This window comes from Stomoxys calcitrans, chromosome 2, assembly GCF_963082655.1.
Source record: "Stomoxys calcitrans chromosome 2, idStoCalc2.1, whole genome shotgun sequence".
Lineage (NCBI taxonomy): Eukaryota > Metazoa > Arthropoda > Insecta > Diptera > Muscidae > Stomoxys > Stomoxys calcitrans.
The window spans coordinates 116,583,783-116,605,387 of NC_081553.1; the positions used below are offsets into that span (position 1 = coordinate 116,583,783).

Sequence of the window (21,605 nt, forward strand, 5' to 3'; positions counted from 1 at the left end):
CGACATTGGACAATAAATGCTCCTTTTATGGGCCCAAAACCTAAAATCGAGAGATCGGTCAATATGGCAGCTATATCCAAATCTGGACCGATCTGGGCCAAATTGCAGAAATATATCAAGGGGCCCACTGGCCCAAATTTCATCAAAATCGGATAATAAATGTGGCTTTTGTGGGCCTAAGGCCCTAAATCGGCGGATCTGTCTATATGGGGGCTGTATCAAGATATAGTCCGATGTATCCTAACTTCGAACTTAACCTGCTTATGGACAAAACAGGAATCTGTGCAAAGTTTCAGCTCAAGGGTATTATAACATAGTAAATTAGTTTGTAACACCCAAAAGCAAGAGAGAAAGGCCCATTGATAAGTATACCGATCGACTCAGAAACAATTTCTGATTCGATTTAGCTATGTCCGTCTGTCTGTCGGTCTGTCCGTCCGTCTGTCTTTCCGTCTGTCCATGTTAATATGTGTACAAAGTACAGGTCGCAGTTTTCATTGTATCATCTAAAAATTTGGTACTGGCAAATTTTTCGGCCTAGAGACGAAGCCTATTGAAATTGGAAAAAAATCGGTTCAGATCAGGATATAGCCCCTATATATATGTTCGTCCGATTTTCAGTAAAAATGCAATAAATTGGTCATTGGTAACCGATTCCCTCGAAATTTGGCAGGAAGAATTTCTTTACGACTTTCGACATTACTAGAGAATTTCATGGAAATCGATTCAGATTTAGATATAGCTCTCATATGTATAAATCGCCCGATTTTCACTCCTAGAGTCACAGCAAGCACATTTATTGACTAATCTTGCCAAAATATTGCACAACGCTTTCCTCGACGACTACCACAGCATCTGAGGAGTTTGCTCGAAATCGGTCCAGATTTAGATATAGCTCTCATATATATAATCGCCCGATTTCCAATAATATTGCAATAAAATGGTCTTTTGTTAATCGATTTTCTCGAAATTCGGCAGGAGGGATTTTTTCTTGACTCTCAATATTACTGGTGAATTTTTATAGAAATCGGCCCAGATTTAGATATAGCTCTCATATGTATATATCGCCCGATTTTCACTCCTAGAGCCACTGCAAGCACATTTATTGACCAATCTTGCCAAAATATTGCACAACGCTTTCCTCGATGACTACCACAATATACGATGAGTTTGGTCAAAATCGGTTCAGATTTAAATATAGCTCCCATATATATATTCGTCCGATTTCCAGTAATATTGCAATAAAATGGTCTTTTGTTAATCGATTTTCTCGAAATTCGGCAGGAGGGATTTTCTCTTGACTCTCAATATTACTGGTGAATTTTTATAGAAATCGGCCCAGATTTAGATATAGCTCTCATATACATATATCGCCCGATTTTAACTTCTAGAGTCACAGCAAGCGCATTTATTGATCCATCTTGTGAAAATTTTGCAAAACGCTTTCCTCGACGACTGCAACAGTATCTGAGGAGTTTGCTTGAAATCGGTTCAGATTTCGATATAGCTCTCATATATATGTTCGTCTAATTTTGGGAAATATTGCAAAAAAGTGATCATTTGTTATCCGAATTTGTAGAAATTTTGCTGGAGGAATTTTCTTATGACTCTCAATATTACTGGTGAATTTCATAGAAATCGGTTCAGATTTAGATATAGCTGTCATATATGTATATCGCCCGATTTTCACTTTGAGAGCCACTGCAGGCGCATTTATTGGCCCATCTTGCCAAAATTTTGCACAACGCCTTCCTCGACGACTACGACATAATCTGAGAAGTTTGTTCGGAATCGGTTCAGAATGAGATATAGCTCCCATATATACGTTCGCCAGATTTTGGGTTATTTGCCATAATGTTGTCATTTGTCAACCATAGTTTTTACAGTTTGACCATATTTGCACGCCGAGGTCCATCAAAATTGGTTCAGAATTGGATATAGGTCCCACATTGTACTTATAGGGTAGGTGTAGGGTATTATACAGTCGGAACCGCCCGACTTTTGCCCTTCCTTACTAGTTAAAGACTCTAGCGTGATTTCAACAGACAGACGGGCGGACAGACGAACGGACATGGCTAGATCGTCTTAGATTTTTACGTTGATCAAGAATATATATACTTTATAGGGTCGGAAATGATTTTTTCCATGTGTTGCAAACGGAATGACAAAATGAATATACTCCCATCCTTCGGTAGTGGGCATAAAAAGGTCTAGATATCCATAAATTGTTAAGATTTCTGTAAAAAAGAGCACATCGATAGAGTTCTATTGTGGATAAATCCATTTTTTGTTTGCTGGGTATTGTTTAGAATAAACTTTTCTAAGATTAATGCTGGCAATGTTTTATAACACTCAACAGTATAGTCGAAACGAACAGGCCGAATGGCAGTGGTGGCACAAACCTAATGTGTTTTGTGGTTTCTTGTGTATATTTAACGAATTGGCGAACATTTTTATGTGGAAAAATAAGAAGTAGAAGAAGCACAACGCCAACCATATAGCATCATCTATAGATAATATCAGCGAAATAGCTATAGACATTTTTTTTAACAAAATTAAACGGGAATCACCGCGGCATACCAGAACTAAGCTAAGCAAAAAGAATAAAATAGGAAAAAAAAATAATAAAAACAAATCACTAATCAAAGCGAATCAATGAACAATCGATAGAGGTGGTTAAAACGAATTTGAACTAAAAAATAAGAAAAAAAAAACTAAAACAAGAATACAAGAATTTCGAATTGTTTTTTTTTTATTTTTTGCATGAGGGAATAAGAAAATCCTAAAGATAGCTGAACGACATACACGATCCACGAAATTTTCTGATTGCAGTCGAGAAAGAAAATTTAGGCAACACGGTCTGCAGCCAATTCCGAGAATAATTAAACGTGGACAGCCTGATGGGCATAGATATAATAGTTGTTCAAATGAAAATGGCCATTTAGGGCCTAAAGAGCACCAAAAAAATGTCAGGTGTTTGCTGACAATTGCAAAAAAAAAACGAAAAAAACCAAAAGTGAAAAATGTGAACCATTGGAAATGATTGCCAAAAAATATCAAAGCAAATTATTATTATTTTCAATTATCAGAATATTCAGTGTCAAGCAACAGCAGCATTTTTGAAGCCATAAAATAATGAATGTGTGGTGTGTGCAAAACAAAAGAGTGTTCAAAATTATTTTGGGAAATTTCCATTAGCAGCGAAATTTTAAAAAAGTCTATATGCCATTCAAGTACAAACAGAGCCAAAGACCATTTTGCAGGAAGTAATTATCGATAGGAAAATATTACGTATATATGGCGCGTGGACGTAATCACAATCGAAATCGCCATCAACATTTACAAAGTGCACAAAAGCAGCAAGCGTTCCCCCAAACTCCTCAGCAACAGCTGCAGCAGCAGCTGCATCAGCATCAAAAACAACATTTATTTAATCAAGAGCAGCAAGAACAGCACCCTCAGATTTTTAGTTGCCACAATCCGCCAATGCAGTCAACAAATGCCACAGATGCACCTGTTGCAGCCATCAACGAAGACAGCGGCAGCGGTAGCGGCAGCACCAATGGTGATGATGTGAACCAAAACTTCGACCAATACCCCCAAACGCCCTCCAAAATATCTGAAAGTTACGGCCATAATAATAAAAGTAATGATGATTATGGCCATGATGATGCCAATCCCATAATCAATGGTCCCCTTGCAGCAGGCGGGGGACTAGCCATTAAATCGCACCTTGAGACGAGCGGCGACCCCGCCAATGCCTCAGCCGCCGCGGCCGCCTTTACCACTACACACACTTATCAAATGACTATGTCTAATAATAGCCCCACAGATTTCAGCCAAGTCAACAGCAACTACGCCAACCACAACAGCCATTCTCTTCCTGCTCAGCGAGCGGAAACTCCCGAGAAAGTCAACAGTAATTCAGCCAAAGTGCAGAGCCAAGAAAAATTGGCAAATTTTGCTCTCCATGGTGAGAGCCGATATGAACCATCTCTTCAGCAAAGAGAAGAGTATGGTGGTGTGCAACAACTGAGTAACGGTGAGTGCGAGCAGCCTCATTACATTAATCGTTCTCCGGTCATCGAGCAAAACGTTAGTGCCGCGATCGCGCAAGTAACGGACCACAACGAGCAGGAAAACAAACGAATAGCGGACGATGGTGATGGTCAATTGAACGAAGCGACGACAAAGACAACGGTATGTGAAAGTAATCGCGTCTTAATAATAAATCAATCGTATCCGACATCAACAACAACAACAACAACTGCAGATTCCCCAGCAATGGGACAAAAAAATACCAAAGGTGGGGAGGCAGCCGCCTCCACCCCATCATCCAGCACCACAAATGTGCGGGAATTTCGCGAATCACCTTTACCTCCAAGGGCTGCGTCGGCACAAACCAACAACAACCATATAGCTGCGTCAAACGGCTCAACTAATGGTGCCGGTCGATATCAATCACCCCCTCTGCCCACAATAACTGTGTCCGATTGTAGTGCCAATAGCCGCGCCCCTGCCCCTCAGAGGCCAAATGAGAAAGAGGAAGTTTATGATTGCGACTACGAAAATGTGCCTCGAAATTTCACTGGCCATGGCAAAGGCCAAGAAGAGGAATATTTTGAGACGGCATCAACACCACCACCACCACTACCACCACGATCAACAACACCAACATCTTCTTCGATGCCATCGTCGCCAAAGGTCAATGCCACAAGTCCATCGCCACCATCACCGTCATCGCCCTCATCTTACCGTTCTCCTTCGCCAACGTCAGTGTACTCACAAATGCGTTACAACTATGCAAAGTTGGAAGATGTACCCGAACAGGAGGAGGAGGAGTACGAAGATGATGACGAAGACGATGAGGAAGACGACGATGATGAAGATGAAGAGGTGGTAACCGATGATGATGATGATGAGGGCAATGTTTCCGATGAGGGTCCATTGCCGCCTCAGAGAACGCAAGCAAGTGCCCAAGCTGCAGCAGCCTTAGCCTCTCGTTATGGTAGCCCTGGCAACCTTGACAATGAATTTCGCCGCCTTAACTCAGCATCTCTTAGTCCAGATAGGCAACGGCATGCCAAGAACTTCGATATCAGCAATAATAGCACCGAATCTAATTTAAGCAGCAGCTTTCCCGATTCAGGCATGGGAGAATCAGTGGCATCCACAAATAGCCGTTTTATAAATAATAACACCGCACAAGGGGAGGTGCGCTACAACAGCAGTGCCACGGCCAACACTACCAATATGCCTCAAGGGCAACAACCAAATAACTCTATGAAGCAACAACAACACCAACAAATGCACTTTGTACGCGACGGCAGCTCCACAGACTGCGAAGAAACTCTAATGCAGTGCGAAGATTTTATTGATTTTGTTGAAACACCCGAATTCCTCGATCCCTCTGAACGTTTTGTGTGCATCGAGAGCATAAGTTTGCCCGATGTTGTTGTCGAGTCAACAAACTCTTGTAGCAATTCATCTGGTAATGGGGCTAACAGTGGCAATTCTTCAGATGCTGCCTCCTCAGGTGCTGCAGATCGTGACATTATCAACATAAATGGCGCCACTGGCAATTCTATGGGCAATGTTCACTTCATTCCCATCCATGTGGAGGGTGCCAGTAGCAGCGATCGTTCTTCGCCCAGAAAACAATGCGTGGATGATAGCGTTGTGGGCAGTGGCAAAGCGACCATCGAAATTATTGAGGATGTCACGGAGTTTCCTACCTTTAGCACTGCCAGCAGCAGACAAAGTGATTTTGAAGCTGAGAAAATGAAGTAAGTTTTTATGTCATTGAAAATAGAATGGGAAAAGTGGCAGCAATCATATTTTTAAATATTTTTGTAATTCCGATTTCGGTAAGAATCATCTTATTAAGGATTATCTAACTTCTATAGTTCGTCATAGCCGGTTATTTAATAGCCAGTCCAAAATGCTTCAGTATAATCTAAAATGGGTTTTTATAATCTAACGGTCTTATTCACAAAACTTTGTGAAGTCTTAAAATAGGTTTATTTGACAGTTCTATAAATGAAATGTGTAAAATGGATCTATTTCAAATCTACAATAAGTTTTGTGAATAAGGCCCTAAATCGCTACCTTAATATTATAACTTTGTGCATTTTTCTAACACTCCATTGAGAGAGAGATATACCCATTGATAAGATATGTCCGTCTGTCCCTGTAAATTTGAGTACAAAGTCTATATACGAGTTTTCATCCAACCACCTTCAAATATGGCACGGACGTTTTTTTTACCCATGCCACTATGGACCTAAGTCAGTAATCGGCTTGTTATGAGCTCTAAATACTAAAAAGTATTCTCGAAAAAGAAAAAAATAAGTCAGGAATTCCGTGCTATTTAAAAAATCCCTAATTGTTTGCCATACCACGCCAGAAAGTTGGTTTATATCTGGTATTGTATCCCCACCTAAGTGCCGGCATCTGTTAGCCGCGAAAGCCGGGCAATATATATATATTTGCTCCAACATCTCATCGTCTTCCCCACATGCCCTACACATGCTATCACTTGCCGCACCTCTTTTGCATAGATAAGCTCGTAGTCCTATGTGATCCACTATGACAGCTTTGACCTCCTTCTTACTTCCTTTTAGTAATAGCCTCGTCTCACGATCCGGATCTCCAATAGGATTTTCGTTATCCTACCGACCGTTTCGCTGTTTTACAGTGTTACATGATCTACGTCAACCACGTCCTTGACTCGGACTCCGTCAAACTGAAAAGCTTCGGGTTAACCAAGTTTATTGACGGCAGTCCTCTGGCCGTTATTGTCAAATCATCTACCCTTTCAATCCCCCTTAATCCGCTATTGCCCTTCAACCGAACAATGTGGATTGTGCCATCGTCAAAGAAGGCGTTAAACTATTCCTTACACTCCTGGTTGTTATTCCCCTTATGCCCATTTTACTGTCCGTAAAGTCATACTCGACGTCCTCGCGTTAACACTTGACGTCCTCGCGATAACGCTCGACATCCTCGCGTTAACACTCGACATCCTCGCGTTAACACCACCCCACGCACTCCGTGATCGCCCGGATCTCCGCCTGCAGGGCCGTATTATGGTCAGGTAGTCGAAAAGAGATCTCAGTTCCTGGGTTCTCAATGTAGACTCCCAGGCACACTCTGTCCTCTAACTTTGATTCATCTGTATAGCATGGTCTCCCAGATGACAATACCAGAGTTCCGTCAATTCAAGACTTGCCTTCTCATTACACACTTTAATGTAACACTTCCATTTAAGTTTCCTTTCTAAGATCACACCAAGGTATATGACCTTGTCACATTTCGAAATCGTTCTATCGAGGAAACGTGGTGCGTCAAATTGGCCCACCTTCGTCTTTCTCGTGAACAGGCAGGTTTTTGCTTCTGTAAGACCCATTCGGCCCTTCTGAATAGCTGATTCGCATCCTTATCCCTAAGAAGTATTATTACATCGTCTGCGTAACAGACTGGGTCAAATCCCTCCTAAGCCAGCATCCGTAATAGGTTATTTATGGTGATCACACATAGGAGTGACAATCAAATGCCCCCTGCTAGGCCTTGGCCACTCTTATTAATGTTGATACTACCCTACGAAATGTGGAAAGAGTTCGCATCGCACCCTATTAGTACCTCATTTATTGTCTGTTTTGCTTACCTCACCAGCTGCTGTAGCGCCAATGTGGGCGGCGGTGTCGGAGAAACGTCTTTTTGCTGCACGCTGGTTAAGTTCTTGAACGGGCCAAATCGGACCATATTTGGATATAGCTACTAAATAGACCAATTTTCTGATAAAAGGTTTAAAGCCCATAAAAACTTTTTTTGTCATCCGATTTTGCTGAAATTTCAAACAGTGGATAGTTTTAGGCCTCCCGACATCTGACCCAAACATGGTTCAAATCGGAGAAAATTTTATAGCTGCCATATAGACCGATCTCTCGATGAAGGGTCTGGAGCCCATAAAAGCCCTATTTATACTCCGATTTTGCCAAAATTTGAAACAGTAGTAGTAGCTCTTGACATCTGCCCCAAATATGGTTTGGATCGGACTATATTTAGGTATAGCTGCCATATAGATCGATCTACCGATAAAGGGTTTGAAGCCCATAAAAGCATTTTTTATCCAATTTCACTGAAATTTGAAACAGTGAGTAGTTTTAGGCCACCCCCGTCCGACCCAAATATGGTAAGAATAGGTCTGCATTTAGATATAGCTGTCATATAGACCGATATGCCGGTTCAGGGTCTGAAGCTCATAAAAACTTTATCTATTACCAGTTTTTTTTGAAATTTGAAAAATAATTGTGACGTAAGGGTGTTTACATATATACCCGAGGTGATGGGTATCCAAAAAGAAATTTGGCTCAGATACGTCTGAGCCATATCTCAATTTTTGAAGCCTGTAGAGTGATTACAACAGACGGACGGATAGACTGACAGACACACGGATATCCTTAAATCGTCTTAGAATTTTACGACGATCCGAAGTGTTTATAGTTTGTAGGGTCGGAGATTAATACTTCGATGTGTTGCAAACGGAATTACTAAATGAACATACCCCCTATCCTACGGTGGTGGGTATAAAATCATTGCTTGTGTGTTCCTTATGGAAACGACTGAACCGATTTTCTTGAAATTTTCACTGATGGTGCATAATGATCCCGTGGTGAAAATAGGGTAATACATTTTTTGATATTTGAAGGGGAGCGATGTGAGTGGTTTAAGCGAAATTTTGTGTGCTCGCATATAGTACCCTAAAAATAAAAATTTGGTATCCAAATTTCGGATGGGGTACCAAGGGGGGCTGCCCCACTCTAAAACCTACCAAACATATATTTAGACCAATCACGACAATATGGGACTCAAATGAATGGTATTTAAGATTAGAAAATGTATCTGATATCCAATTGTCGGACCCAGTGTTTGGGGGACCACCCAAACCGCCAAAACACCCCTAAATCGGACATATATACCGACGACTCACTGAGTGGCCGCCCATCCCCCAAAACAACCCCCAAGCCGGTCATGTTTGCCGACTATGGAAATATGGGGCTCAAATTAAAGGTATTTGGGAGTAGGCCACGTATCCGATATCAACATTAGGGACCAACAGTCTAGGGAACGTCGCACCACCCCCAAATAGGACGTATTTGCTCATCAAGACAATTTGGGTCTTAAAGAGAGTGGAACTAAATATTCATAGTTTTTAGGGACATATTTGCTGACTTTTGCAATAAGGAGTTTAAATGAGATTAGAAAACGAATTTGTTTCCCATTTTGAGGGCAATGGCAATATGGGGTTCCAATAAGTGATATATAGATATATGAGAATAGAGCATGTTGCTGATATATTTTCCGGGTTTAGTGTTTGGGGACCACCCCAATACCCAAAACACCTCTAAATCGGGCATATTTACCGACCTTGTCAATGTGGAGCTTAAATGGAAGGTATTGGGGGGTAGAGCAATAATTGGTACCCACTTTCGGGACCAATTTTTTGGGGGTCTACCCCTTTCCAAAAATAACACACAAACAGCAATTTTGGGAGTAGAGTACGAATTTGACTTCCAAATATAGGACCATGTATTTGGGGCATCACCCCTTCCCCAAAACACCCCCTAAAGGGTAACAATTTTTCGACCATTCCAATATGTGACTCAAATGAAAAGTATTTGAGACTAAAAAACGAATTTGATAACCACATCGAAATATCCATTTCCGTCTCTATAATGTATGTATATTCTTGATCAGCGTAAAAATCTAAGACGATCTAGCCATGTCCGTCCGTCTGTCCATCCGCCGGTCCGTAAAAATCTAAGACGATCTAGCCATGTCCGTCCGTCTGTCCATCCGCCGGTCCGTCTGTCTGATGAAATCACCCTATATTAAAAAATAGAGATATTGAGCTGAAACTTTGCACAGATTGTTTTTTGTCCATAAGCAAGTTAAGTTCGAAGATGGGCTATATCGGACTATATCTTGATATAGCTGCCATATAGACCGATCCTCCGATTTAGAGTCTAAGGCCCATAAAAGCCACATTTATTATCCGATTTCGCTGAAATTTGGGACAGTGAGTTGTGTTAAGCCATTCGACATTCTACGTCAATATGGTCCAGATCGGTTCAGATTTCGATATAGCTTCCATATAGACCGATCCTCCGATTTAGGGTCTTAGGCCCACAAAAGCCACATTTATTATCCGATTTTAATGAAATTTGGGACAGTGAATTGTGTTAGGCCCATCGACATCCTTCGTCGATTTGGCCCAGATCAGTGCAGATTTGGATATAGCTGCCATATAGACCGATCTTTCGATTTAGGGCCTTAGGCCCATAAAAGCCACATTTATTATCCGATTTTGCTGAAGTTTGGGACAGTGAGTCGTGTTAGGCCCTTCGACATTCTACATTAATTTGGCCCAGATCAGTTCAGATTTGGATACAGCTGCCATATAGACCAATTTCTTGATTTAAGGTTTTGGGCCCATAAAATGCTCAGTTATTCACCGATGTCGCCGAAATTCTGGACCGTGAGTAAAGTTAAGCCCCTTGAAATACTTCTGAAATATGGCACAGATCGGTTCATATTTGGATATAGCTGCCATATAGACCGATTTCTAGGTTTTAGGTTTTGGGGCCATAAAAGGGGCATTTATTGTCCGATTTCGCCGAAATTTAGGACAATGTTTGTGTTAGGCTCTTTGAAATATTTCTGCAACTTGGCCCAAATCGATCCAGATTTGGATATATCTGCCATGTAGACCGATATCTCGATTTAAAGTCTTGGCCGCATAAAAGGCGCATTTATAATCCGATTTCACTGAAATTTGACACAGTAACTTATGTTAGGCTTTTCGATATATAGTTCAGATCGGTTTATTTTTAGATATAGCTATTGCACTTATTAGTATTTGGTCCAAATTGGAACATATTTTGATATAACTGCTATGGGACATAAGGTATGAAATTTTCACCGAATTTTGATGAAAGGTTGTTTACATATATACCCGAGGTGGTGGGTATCCAAAGTTCGGCCTGGCCGAACTTAACGCCTTTTTACTTGTTAAGTTTTAAAAAGATTTTAATATCAACATTAATCCTCAAAAAGGCAATCTGGTGAAATTTTGAGCTCATTGCTTAGCTAAAATTGTTTTTTTTTTTTCTGTTTCAATAACCATGTTTTCCGATTTTCCATAAATCATTTCTAATTATTCAAGTACCACTAACACACTTTTTCCTGCATCCTATGTTTGTTGTTCTTGCTTGAAAATATGTCCAATTGTGTGTGTGGGAGTTCGCTGTGGAGGCGCCGATTTCAAGAACACATGCACTAATACACACAACCAAATTGATATGTGTGTTCATTTCCATGTAGTGTACGTATAATCCAAACCTATTACTACAATATATTGTTGCTCTATTAATTTCGAATTTTAAAAATTAGTCCATAAAATAATAGACAATAGAGATGTGTACTGGTGATGTGAATCACTTTTCGATTTTCTTCGAAAAAAAAACCCATCTCTATTAAATAACAAAACTGAAAAGCTTAAGCCAAAAAAAAAAATGAAAAATAAGCACACACATATCCAAGCATTTATTTGTATAAATAAAATAGATATGTGTATGCTGCAAATATAAATAAAAATTTTCGTCATTTTTTTGCTCATCTTTTTGTTTTGCTTCGCTCCCGCACTCTGATACGGTGTCTTCGGTGGATGGAACGTGCCAAATTTCATAGTCAAATCATACTTATCGAAAGAAGAATGTTTTGTTGAAATTCCTTATTTTCCACCCCACATCATCTGCTTGCGACTGCCGACCGGCCAGCTTTGAATGCAAACAAACAAGTTCGGCAGATAAAACAAATCCCATTTTCGCATGTCGGATATTCCCACGCTCATGCCGTTATCCATTTCAGAACGATTTAAAATGCAAAACAAAAAAACAAAAGAAAAAATATTCTCTTCTTTCAACAGATTTGCAGCAAACATATGTGTGTAGCCAGCCACCCATTGCGTCTCGGCACATTGTAACGAATTGTGTTTTCTTTGGTGAGCATTTTTTCCAATTCAGCCGGTTAAAAAGTGGTTCAAACATATGTTTATAGAATTTTTTTCTCAATTCAAATGTAAATTGGGGCGAAATGCAATTTAGATCATTTTACAAAAACAAATAATTTCGAAAAAAGAACCATGTTTAGAATATCATTTTCCCAGACAGGCCGTAGAAAATTTATTGGGAATTGTAGATTTTAGTCAGTTTGCATGTGGATTATTTGGAGGAGAGAATATCGGCGACTAAATGTGTCCCCTATGGGCTTAAGGAGCAACGGTTTAGACAGCATTCGGTGTAGATGGTAAATAGCATTGCTATAATAGTAACAAGTAAGAGCGTGCTAAGATCGGCCAGGCCGAATCTTATAAACCCTCCACCATGGACCGCATTTGTCAAGTTCTTTCACGCCATCTCTTCTTAGGCAAAAAAGGATATAAGAAAGATTTGCTCTGCTATTAGAGCGACATCAAGATATGGTCCGGTTCGGACCACAATTAAATTATATGTTGGAGACCTGTGTAAAATGTGAGCCAATTCGAGTAAGAATAGCGCCCTTTGGGGGCTCAAGAAGTAAAATAGAGAGATCGATTTATATGGGAGCTGTATCGGGCTATAGACCGATTCAGACCATAATAAACACGTATGTTGATGGTCATGAGAGAATCCGTCGTACAACATTTCAGGCAAATCGGTTAATAATTGCGACCTCTAGGGGCTCAAGAAGTCAAGATCCCAGATCGGTTCATATGGCAGCTATATCAGGTTATGGACCGATTTGAACCTTATTTAACATAGTTGTTGAAAGTAAGAATAAAATACGTCATGCAAAATTTCAGCCAAATCGGATAGGAATTGCGCCCTCTAGAAGCTCAAGAAGTCAAGTCCCCAGATCTGTTTATATGACAGCTATATCAGGTTATGAACCGATTTGAACCATACTAGCCACAGTTTTTGGATATCATAACAAAATACTACATGAAAAATGTCATTCCAATCGGATAAGAATTGCGCACTCTATAGGCTCACGAAGTCAAGACCCCAGATCGGTTTATATGGCAGCTATATCAAAACATAGACCGATATTGCCCATTTACAATCCCAACCGACCTACACTAATTAGAAGAATTAGTGCAAAATTTCAAGCGGATAGCTTTACTCCTTCGAAAGTTAACGTGGTTTCGACAGACAGACGGACGGACGGACAAACCGACTGACATGCCTAGATCGACATAAAATGTCGCGACGATCAAGAATATATATACTTCATGCGGTCTCAGACGAATATTTCGAGTAGTTACAAACAGAACAACGAAGTTAGTATACCCCCCATCCTATGGTGGAGGGAATACAAATCTCTTGAGAGAGAGACGGCAATTTTACTAAAACATATGAAAATGAAAATGACATATGAAAACCACCTTTCGTCAAAATTCGGTGAAAAATGCATACCTTATGCCCCATAACAGCTATATCGAAATATGTTCCAATGTGGACCAAATACATATAAGTATAAGTCATTGTTCAATTGCGTGTAACAAAATATTGGTCTTTATAGTAGTTATATCTAAAAATAAGCCGATCTGTATCATATACGACACGGATATCGAAAAGCCTAACATAAGTCACTATGTGAAATCTCAGTGAAATCGAATTATAAATGCACCTTTTATGGGCCCAATACTTTAAATCGATATATCGGTCTATATGGCAGCTATATCCAAATATGGAATGATTTGGGAAAAGTTTCAGACAAATGTCGAAGAGCCTAAAACAACACACTGTCATGAATTGCGGCGAAATCGGACAGTAACTGCGCATTTGATGGGCCCAAAACCTTAGATTGGGAGATTGGTCTATATCGCAGCTGTACCCAAATCTGAACCGATCTGGGCCAAATTGAAGAGGGCTATCGAAGGGCCTAACACAACTCACTGTCACAAATTTTAGCAAAATCGGACAACAAATGCGCCTTTTATGGGCCCAAGACCTTAAATCGAGAGATCGGTCTATATGGCAGCTATATCCAAATCTGAACCGATCTGGGCCAAATTGAAGAGGGCTATCGAAGGGTCTAACACAACTAACTGCCACAAATTTCGGCAAATTCGGATAATAAATATGTCTTTTATGGGCCTAAGACCCTAAATCGGCGGATCGGTCCATATGACAGCCATATTCAAATCTGAAGCGATCTGAGCCAAATTGAAGAAAGATGTCGAAATGCCTAACACAACTCATTGTCCCAAATTTTGGCAAAATCGGACAATGAATGCGCCTTTTATGAGCCCAAGACCTTAAATAAAGAGATCGGTCTATATCGCTGCTATATCCAAATCAGAACCGATTTGAGACAAATTGGAGAAAGATGTCGAAGGACCTAACACAACTCACTGTTCAAAATTTTGGAAAAATTGGACAATAAATGCGCCTTTTATGGGACCAAGACCTTAGATTGAGAGATCGGTCTATATGGCAGCTATATCCAAATCTGAACCGATCTGGGACAAATTGAAGAGGGCTATCGATAGGCCTAATACAACTCACTGTCCCAAATTTCATCAAAATCGGATAATACATGTGTCTTTTATGGGCCTAAGACCTTAAATCGGCGGATCGGTCTATATGACAGCTATATCCAAATTTGAACCGATGGGGGCCAAATTGAAGAAAGATATCGAAGGTACTAAGACAACTCATTGTTCCAAATTTCAGCAAAATTCGATAATAAATGTGGATTTTATGAGCCTAAGACCCTTATTCTAAGGATCGGTCTATATGGCAGCTATATCTAAATCAGCACCGATCTGAACCAAATTGAAGGCGGATTTAGAAGGGCCTAACACAACTCACGGTCCCAAATTTCATCAAAATCGGATAATAAATGTGGCTTTTATGGGCATAAGACCCTAAATCGTTGGATCGGTATATATGGGGGCTACATCAACATATAGTCCGATATAGCCCATCTTCGAACTTAACCTGCTTATGGACAAAAAAAGAATCTGTGAAAAGTTTCAGCTCAATATCTCTATTTTTAAAGACTGTAGCATGATTTCGACAGACAGACGGACGGACATGGCTAGATGGTCTTAGATTTTTACACTGATCAAGAATATATATACTTTTTGGGTGCGGAAATGGATAATTCGATGTGTTGCAAACGGAATGACAAACTGAATATACCCCCATCCGTCGGTGGTGGGTATAATAATACACTGTACCACGATGGTGGTGTAGAGTATAAAAAGCAAGTGTCAAAAAGTAAAAACGTGCTAAGTTCGGCCGGGGCAAATCTTATATACCCTCCACCATGGATCGCATTTGTCGAGTTCTTTTCCCGGTACCTCTTTTTAGGCAAACATATGAAAAAAGGAAAGAATTGCTTGGATATTGGAGTTATAATATCAAGTTATCGTCCGATTCGGACAATAATTGAACTGCAAGTTGGAGATCATAGCAGAAGTCGTTGTGTAAAATTTCAGCCAATCCGAATAAAAATTGTACCCTTTATGGGCTCAAGAAGTAAAATCGGGAGATCGGTTTATATGGGAGCTGTATCAGGCTATATACCGATTCAGTCCATAATTGATGTGTATATTGAAAGCCATGCGGGAAGTCGTTGTACAAAATTTCAGCCAAATCGAATAGGAATTGTGCCCTCCAGAGGCTCAAGAAGTCTAGACCCCAGATCGGTTTATATGGCAGCTATATCAAAAGTGGACCGACATAGCCCATTTACAATCTTAACCGACCTACTCTAATAAGAAGTATTTGTGCAAAATTTCAAGCGGCTAGCTTTACTCCTTCGGAAGTTAGCGTGCTTTCGACAGACAGACGGACGGACGGACAGACGGACGGACAGACGGACGGACGGACAGACGGACGGACGGACAGACGGACGGACGGACAGACGGACGGACGGACAGACGGACGGACGGACGGACGGACAGACGGACGGACGGACAGACGGACGGACATGGCTAGATCGACACAAAATTTCACGACGATCAAGAATATATATACTTTATTGGGTCCCAGACGAATATTTCGAGTAGTTACAAACAGAATGACGAAATTAGTATACACCCCATCTTATGGTGGAGGGTATAATAATAAGTTTGTCCGGCTGAATCTTTTTCTACCAATTTTTGTTATATTGTTTGGAATTTTAGCATATCTTCTGCCTAACATGTGAACATTACCAATTAAACGAATGTCCAAGTAGATAAATTCATATGCACGTGCTCATGGAAATCCAAATACCATATGTGTTATTGAAAAATATTTTGCGTAATTGAACATTTTTGATTTACTGTAGAATATGGTTCCGAATTTGTTCTTGTTCTTTAAAACGAAATTGGAACATTTTTAATTTTGTTTATTAGAATGATTTATTTCAGTCATATTCGTGGAATTGGATTCGTAACACTTGTCAGACATTTTCAACATGTTTCTTTTTCTGTTTAAATAAAAAAAAAATCTCAAAATATTTTTAGAAGTAACATTCATTAATTTTCTACTTATTCATCAAAAAAAAAAAAAAAAAAAAAAAAAAAAAAAAAAAAAGTAAAAGCGTGCTAAGTTCGGCCGGGCCGAATCTTATATACCCTCCACCATGGATCGCATTTGTCGAGTTCTTTTTCCGGCATCTCTGCTTAGGCAAAAAAGGATATAAGAAAAGAGTTGCTCTGCTATTAAAACGATATCAAAATATGGTCCGGTTCGGACCACAATTAAATTATATGTTGGAGACCTGTGTAAAATTTCAGCCAATTCGTATAAGAATTGCGCCCATTGGGGCTCACGAAGTAAAATAGAGAGAACGATTTATATGGGATCTGTATCGGGCTATAGACCGATTAAGACCATAATAAACACGTTTGTTGATGGTCATGAGAGGATAGGGATTGCGCCCTCTAAAAGCTCAAGAAGTCAAATCCCCAGATCTGTTTATATGACAGCTATACCAGGTTATGGACCGATTTCAACCATACTTGGCACAGTTTTTGGATATCATAACGAAATACTTCGTGCAAAAATTCATTCAAATCGGATAAGAATTGTGCCCTCTAGAGGCTCAAGAAGTCAAGACCCAAGATCGGTTTAAATGGCAGCTATATCAGGTTATGGACCGATTTAAACCATCCTTGGTACAGTTGTTGGGTATCATAACAAAACACGTCGTGCGAAATTCCATTCCAATCGGATTGAAATTGCGCCCTCTAGAGGGTCAAGAAGTCAAGAGCCAAGATCGGTTTATATGGCAGCTATATCAGGTTATGGACCGATTTGAACCATACTTGGCACTGTTGTTGGACATAGTAACAAAACACGTCGTGCAAATTTCATTTCAATTGGATAAGAATTGCGCACGCTAGAGGCTCAAGAAGTCAAGACCCAAGATCGGTTTATATGGCAGCTATATCAGGTTATGAACCGATTTGAACTATACTTAGCACAGTTGTTGGATATCATAGCAAAACACGTCATGCAAAATTTCATCCCAATTGGATAAGAATTGCGCACTCTAGAGGCTCAAGAAGTCAAGACCCAAGATCGGTTTATATGGCAGCTATATCAAAACATGGACCGATATGGCCCATTTACAATACCAACCGACCTACACTAATAAGAAGTATTTGTGCAAAATTTCAAGCGGCTAGCTTTACTCCTTCGGAAGTTAGCGTGCTTTCGACAGACAGACGGACGGACGGACGGACGGACGGACGGACGGACGGACGGACGGACGGACGGACGGACGGACGGACAGACGGACGGACGGACGGACGGACGGACGGACGGACAGACGGACGGACATGGCTAGATCGACATAAAATGTCACGACGATCAAGAATATATATACTTTATGGGGTCTCAGACGAATATTTCGAGTAGTTACAAACAGAATGACGAAATTAGTATACCCCCCATCTTATGGTGGAGGGTATAAAAACTTGCCATTCCAACTTTGTGCACATATGGCAGAAATACTAATTCCACCATAACGCAGAGGCTAGCATGTCCTCCTATGACGCTGAATGCCTGGGTTCAAAATAATCAAAAATTTGCATCACAAATTCCATAAGGGTTATCCAATATCGTCATTATTGCAATCAAGGAACATTTTTTGCACTAGCCAAACTCGGAATATATTTCCAAGCGCCTCGATCTTCTGCTCCTCTATCGAGATGTGTTTATTTTTGCAATCTTTGTTGTTGATACTTTAAACTATGCTAGCCCGTCATAAAGAGCTCGTGGTTTGTACAACGCCAATATCTTCCATCAATACAGGCTGGTTCATAAATTTTACGAAGAAACTTCCTCTCACACACGCCAATTACTCCTCATACACATGCTTCTGATCCATAATAAATACAACACGCGGAACATATGGTAGTCTTGTATAGTGTAATTTTCGTCTGTTGAGAGATGGCTTTGTTTCAGAACTGCTTTCTTAATCCACAGTAGCATAATATTTTTCGTTTTATTTCAAACCTGGTTTGATTCGTATCAATTTCTGACTTTCCAAACTTATAGTTTCCCAATTTCTTTTGCTTCCGCTCTATATACTGCTCCATGAGTTCATACTATCCATTTTGCATTGTCTTTCCCTGTCTCTCCATCGATCTTTTCAAAGGCTTATTGTTCTCTCTTAATGGGAAACAACGAAATGGGAATAAGGATAACGAATTTGTTATCCGACTGTCGAAAAATTTCGTAAAAGTCTTTTTTTTTGGTCCAAGGACGAACGCTTATGATTTTGAAAAAATCGGATTCGATTTAGATATAAATCTACAACATTTAAAGTTTAGGGCTGTAGAAGCCACAATTTTGGTCCGTTATAAATTTTTTTTTATAAAACAAGTATTGTAAAAAGGCGTTGCCAAACTTTCGTCAAAAACCGGTAAAAAATGCATACCTTATGCCCCATAGCAGCTATATCGAAATGTGTTCCGATTTGGATCAAATACTAATAGTACAAGTCATTATTCAATAAACCGATCTGAACCATATACGACACACACGGATGTCGAAAAGCCTAACATAAGTCACTGTGTCTCAGTGAAATCGGATTTCAGTGAAATCGGATTATAAATGCGCCTTTTATGTGGCCAAGACTTTAAATCAAGATATCGGTCTATATGGCAGCTATATCCAAATCTGCACCGCTTTGGCCCAAGTTGCAGAAAAATGTCGAAGAGCTTAACACAACTCTCTGTCCCAAATTTCGGTGAATTCGGATTATAAATGCGCCTTTTATGGCCCAAACCCCTAAATCGAGAGATCGGTCTATATGGTAGCTATATCCAAATCTGGACAGATCTAAGTCAAATTGAAGAAGAATGTCGAAGGGACCAACACAACCCACTGTCCCAAATGTCATCCAAATCGAATAATTTTTTTTTATGAGCCTAAGACCCCAAATCGGAGGATCGGTCTATATGGCAGCTGTATCCAAATCTGGACCGATCTGAGCTAAATTGACGAAGCATGTCGAAGGGCCCAACACAACCCACTGTCCCAAATTTCAGCAATATCGGATAACAAATGTGGCTTTTATGGGCCTAAGGCCCTAAATCGGCGATCGGTCTATATGGGAGCTACATCAAGATATAGTCCGATATAGCCCATCTTCGAACTTAACCTGCTTATGGACAAAAATAATTCAGCTCAATAGGTCTATTTTTAAAGACTGTTACGTGATTTCAATAGACAGATGGGCGGACAATCAGGATCGTCTTAGATTTTTACGCTGATCAAGAATATATATACTTTATAGAGTCGGAAATGGATATTTCGATGTGTTGCAAACGGAATGACAAAACCAGTAAGGAAAGGAAAAAGTCAGGCGGTGCCGACTATATAATACCCTACACCACCTAGTGCATGTAGTACTTTTTATATGTAGAACTTATCTCGAAATCTAGTCAGACTTTAAGTTGGATACCAATTGAAATAGCAATTTAGAGCCTTGTAAGATTTTCATACCATGGGACAAAAGATTTGGATTTCCACATCTTTAAAAGGCCATATCGGATAAAAGATTATATGGCAGTTATATCGAAACCTGTGCCAATTTGAATGACGCATACTGGGGCGTCAAATAGAGATTGACGTCCCAGTATGTGTCATTAAGATGTGACCAAAATTGTGGTTTTTACTGCCATAAAAGACCATATCGGTTGAAATATACACAATGGAGCTATTGTATATCTAAATTAGAACTGATTTTAATGTAATTTTGCGCACGTATTGGAACGTCAATTTAAACGTCTCATGTAAAATCGGGCGAAAATTTTGGATTCTACAGCCTTAAAGGGCCATATCGGATGAACGATATATATGGTAGCTATGTCTAAATCTAAACCGATTTTTATTAAATTTTGCACACATATGAAGACGTCAAATAAAGCACCTCATACAAAATTTGCTAAGGATCGGACCAAAATTGTGACTTCTACAGCCTTAAAAAGGCAAATCGGATGAAAGATATATATGGGAGCTATATCTAAATCTGAACCGATTTGTGAACCGATGAAATTTCGCACATAGATTGAAACTTCACAACAACGACTCCATGCCAAATTTGGTAAAGATCGGACCAAAATTGTGGCTTCTACAGCCTTAATAGTTCAAATCGGATGAAATATATATATGGGAGCTATATCTAAATCTGAACCGATTTTTACGAAACGAAACAGTCCGTGCCAAATTTTGTGCAGATCGGTTGAAAATTGTAGCTACTACTGCCATTTAAGTGCAAATCGGGCGATACATATATATGGGAGCTATATCTAAATCTGGACCGATTTTTATGAAATTTTGCACATATATGGAGACGTCAAATGAAGCACTCCATAAAATACCAAATTTTGACAAATTTTGTGAAGATCGGACGAAAACTGTGGCTTCTACATCCTTAAAAAAAGCCATATCGGATGAAAGATATATATGGGAGCTATATCTAAATCTGAAACGATTTTTTCAAAATCAATAGCGTTTGTCTTTGGGTCAAAAAAATTATATGTGCTAAATTTCGTGACAATCGCACAACAAATACGACCTGCACTTTGATTACAAGAATACATGGACTCACAGACGGACATGGCTAAATCGAATCAGAAAATGATTCTGAGTCGATCGGTATACTTATCAATGGGTCTCCTTCTTAGCGTTGCAAACAAATGCACAAATTAATAATAACCTGTTCCACAGTGGTGGTGCAGGGTATAATGACTATACCCCCATCCTTCGGTGGTGGGTATAAAAAAGTTCAAATCGCAATTTTCATCCGAACATTCAAATTTTTTTTATACTCCATATAGACCGATCCGCCGATTTAGGGTCTTCGGCTAATAAAAGCCACATTTATTATCCGATTTTGCTGAAATTCAAGACAGTGAGTTGTGTTAGACCCTTCGACATCCTTCGTTAATTTGGCCCGGATCGGTCCAGATTTGGTTATAGTTGTCATAAAGACCGACCCTCCGATTTAGGGTCTTAGGCCTATAAAAGCCACATTTATTATCAGATTTT

General features: G+C 39.8%; 1 protein-coding gene across 1 annotated transcript in view; it reads left to right on the forward strand.

Annotated features, from left to right (window-relative positions):
• The first annotated feature begins 2,377 nt into the window (after window positions 1-2,377).
• LOC106094566 (uncharacterized) overlaps window positions 2,378-21,605 on the forward strand; it is a 50,886-nt gene continuing 31,658 nt past the window's right edge. Inside the window, exon 1 of the mRNA XM_013261788.2 lies at window positions 2,378-5,786. Coding sequence (XP_013117242.2) covers window positions 3,298-5,786 — 2,489 coding nt within the window. The 5' untranslated portion in view covers window positions 2,378-3,297. The remainder of the gene's footprint in view (window positions 5,787-21,605) is intronic.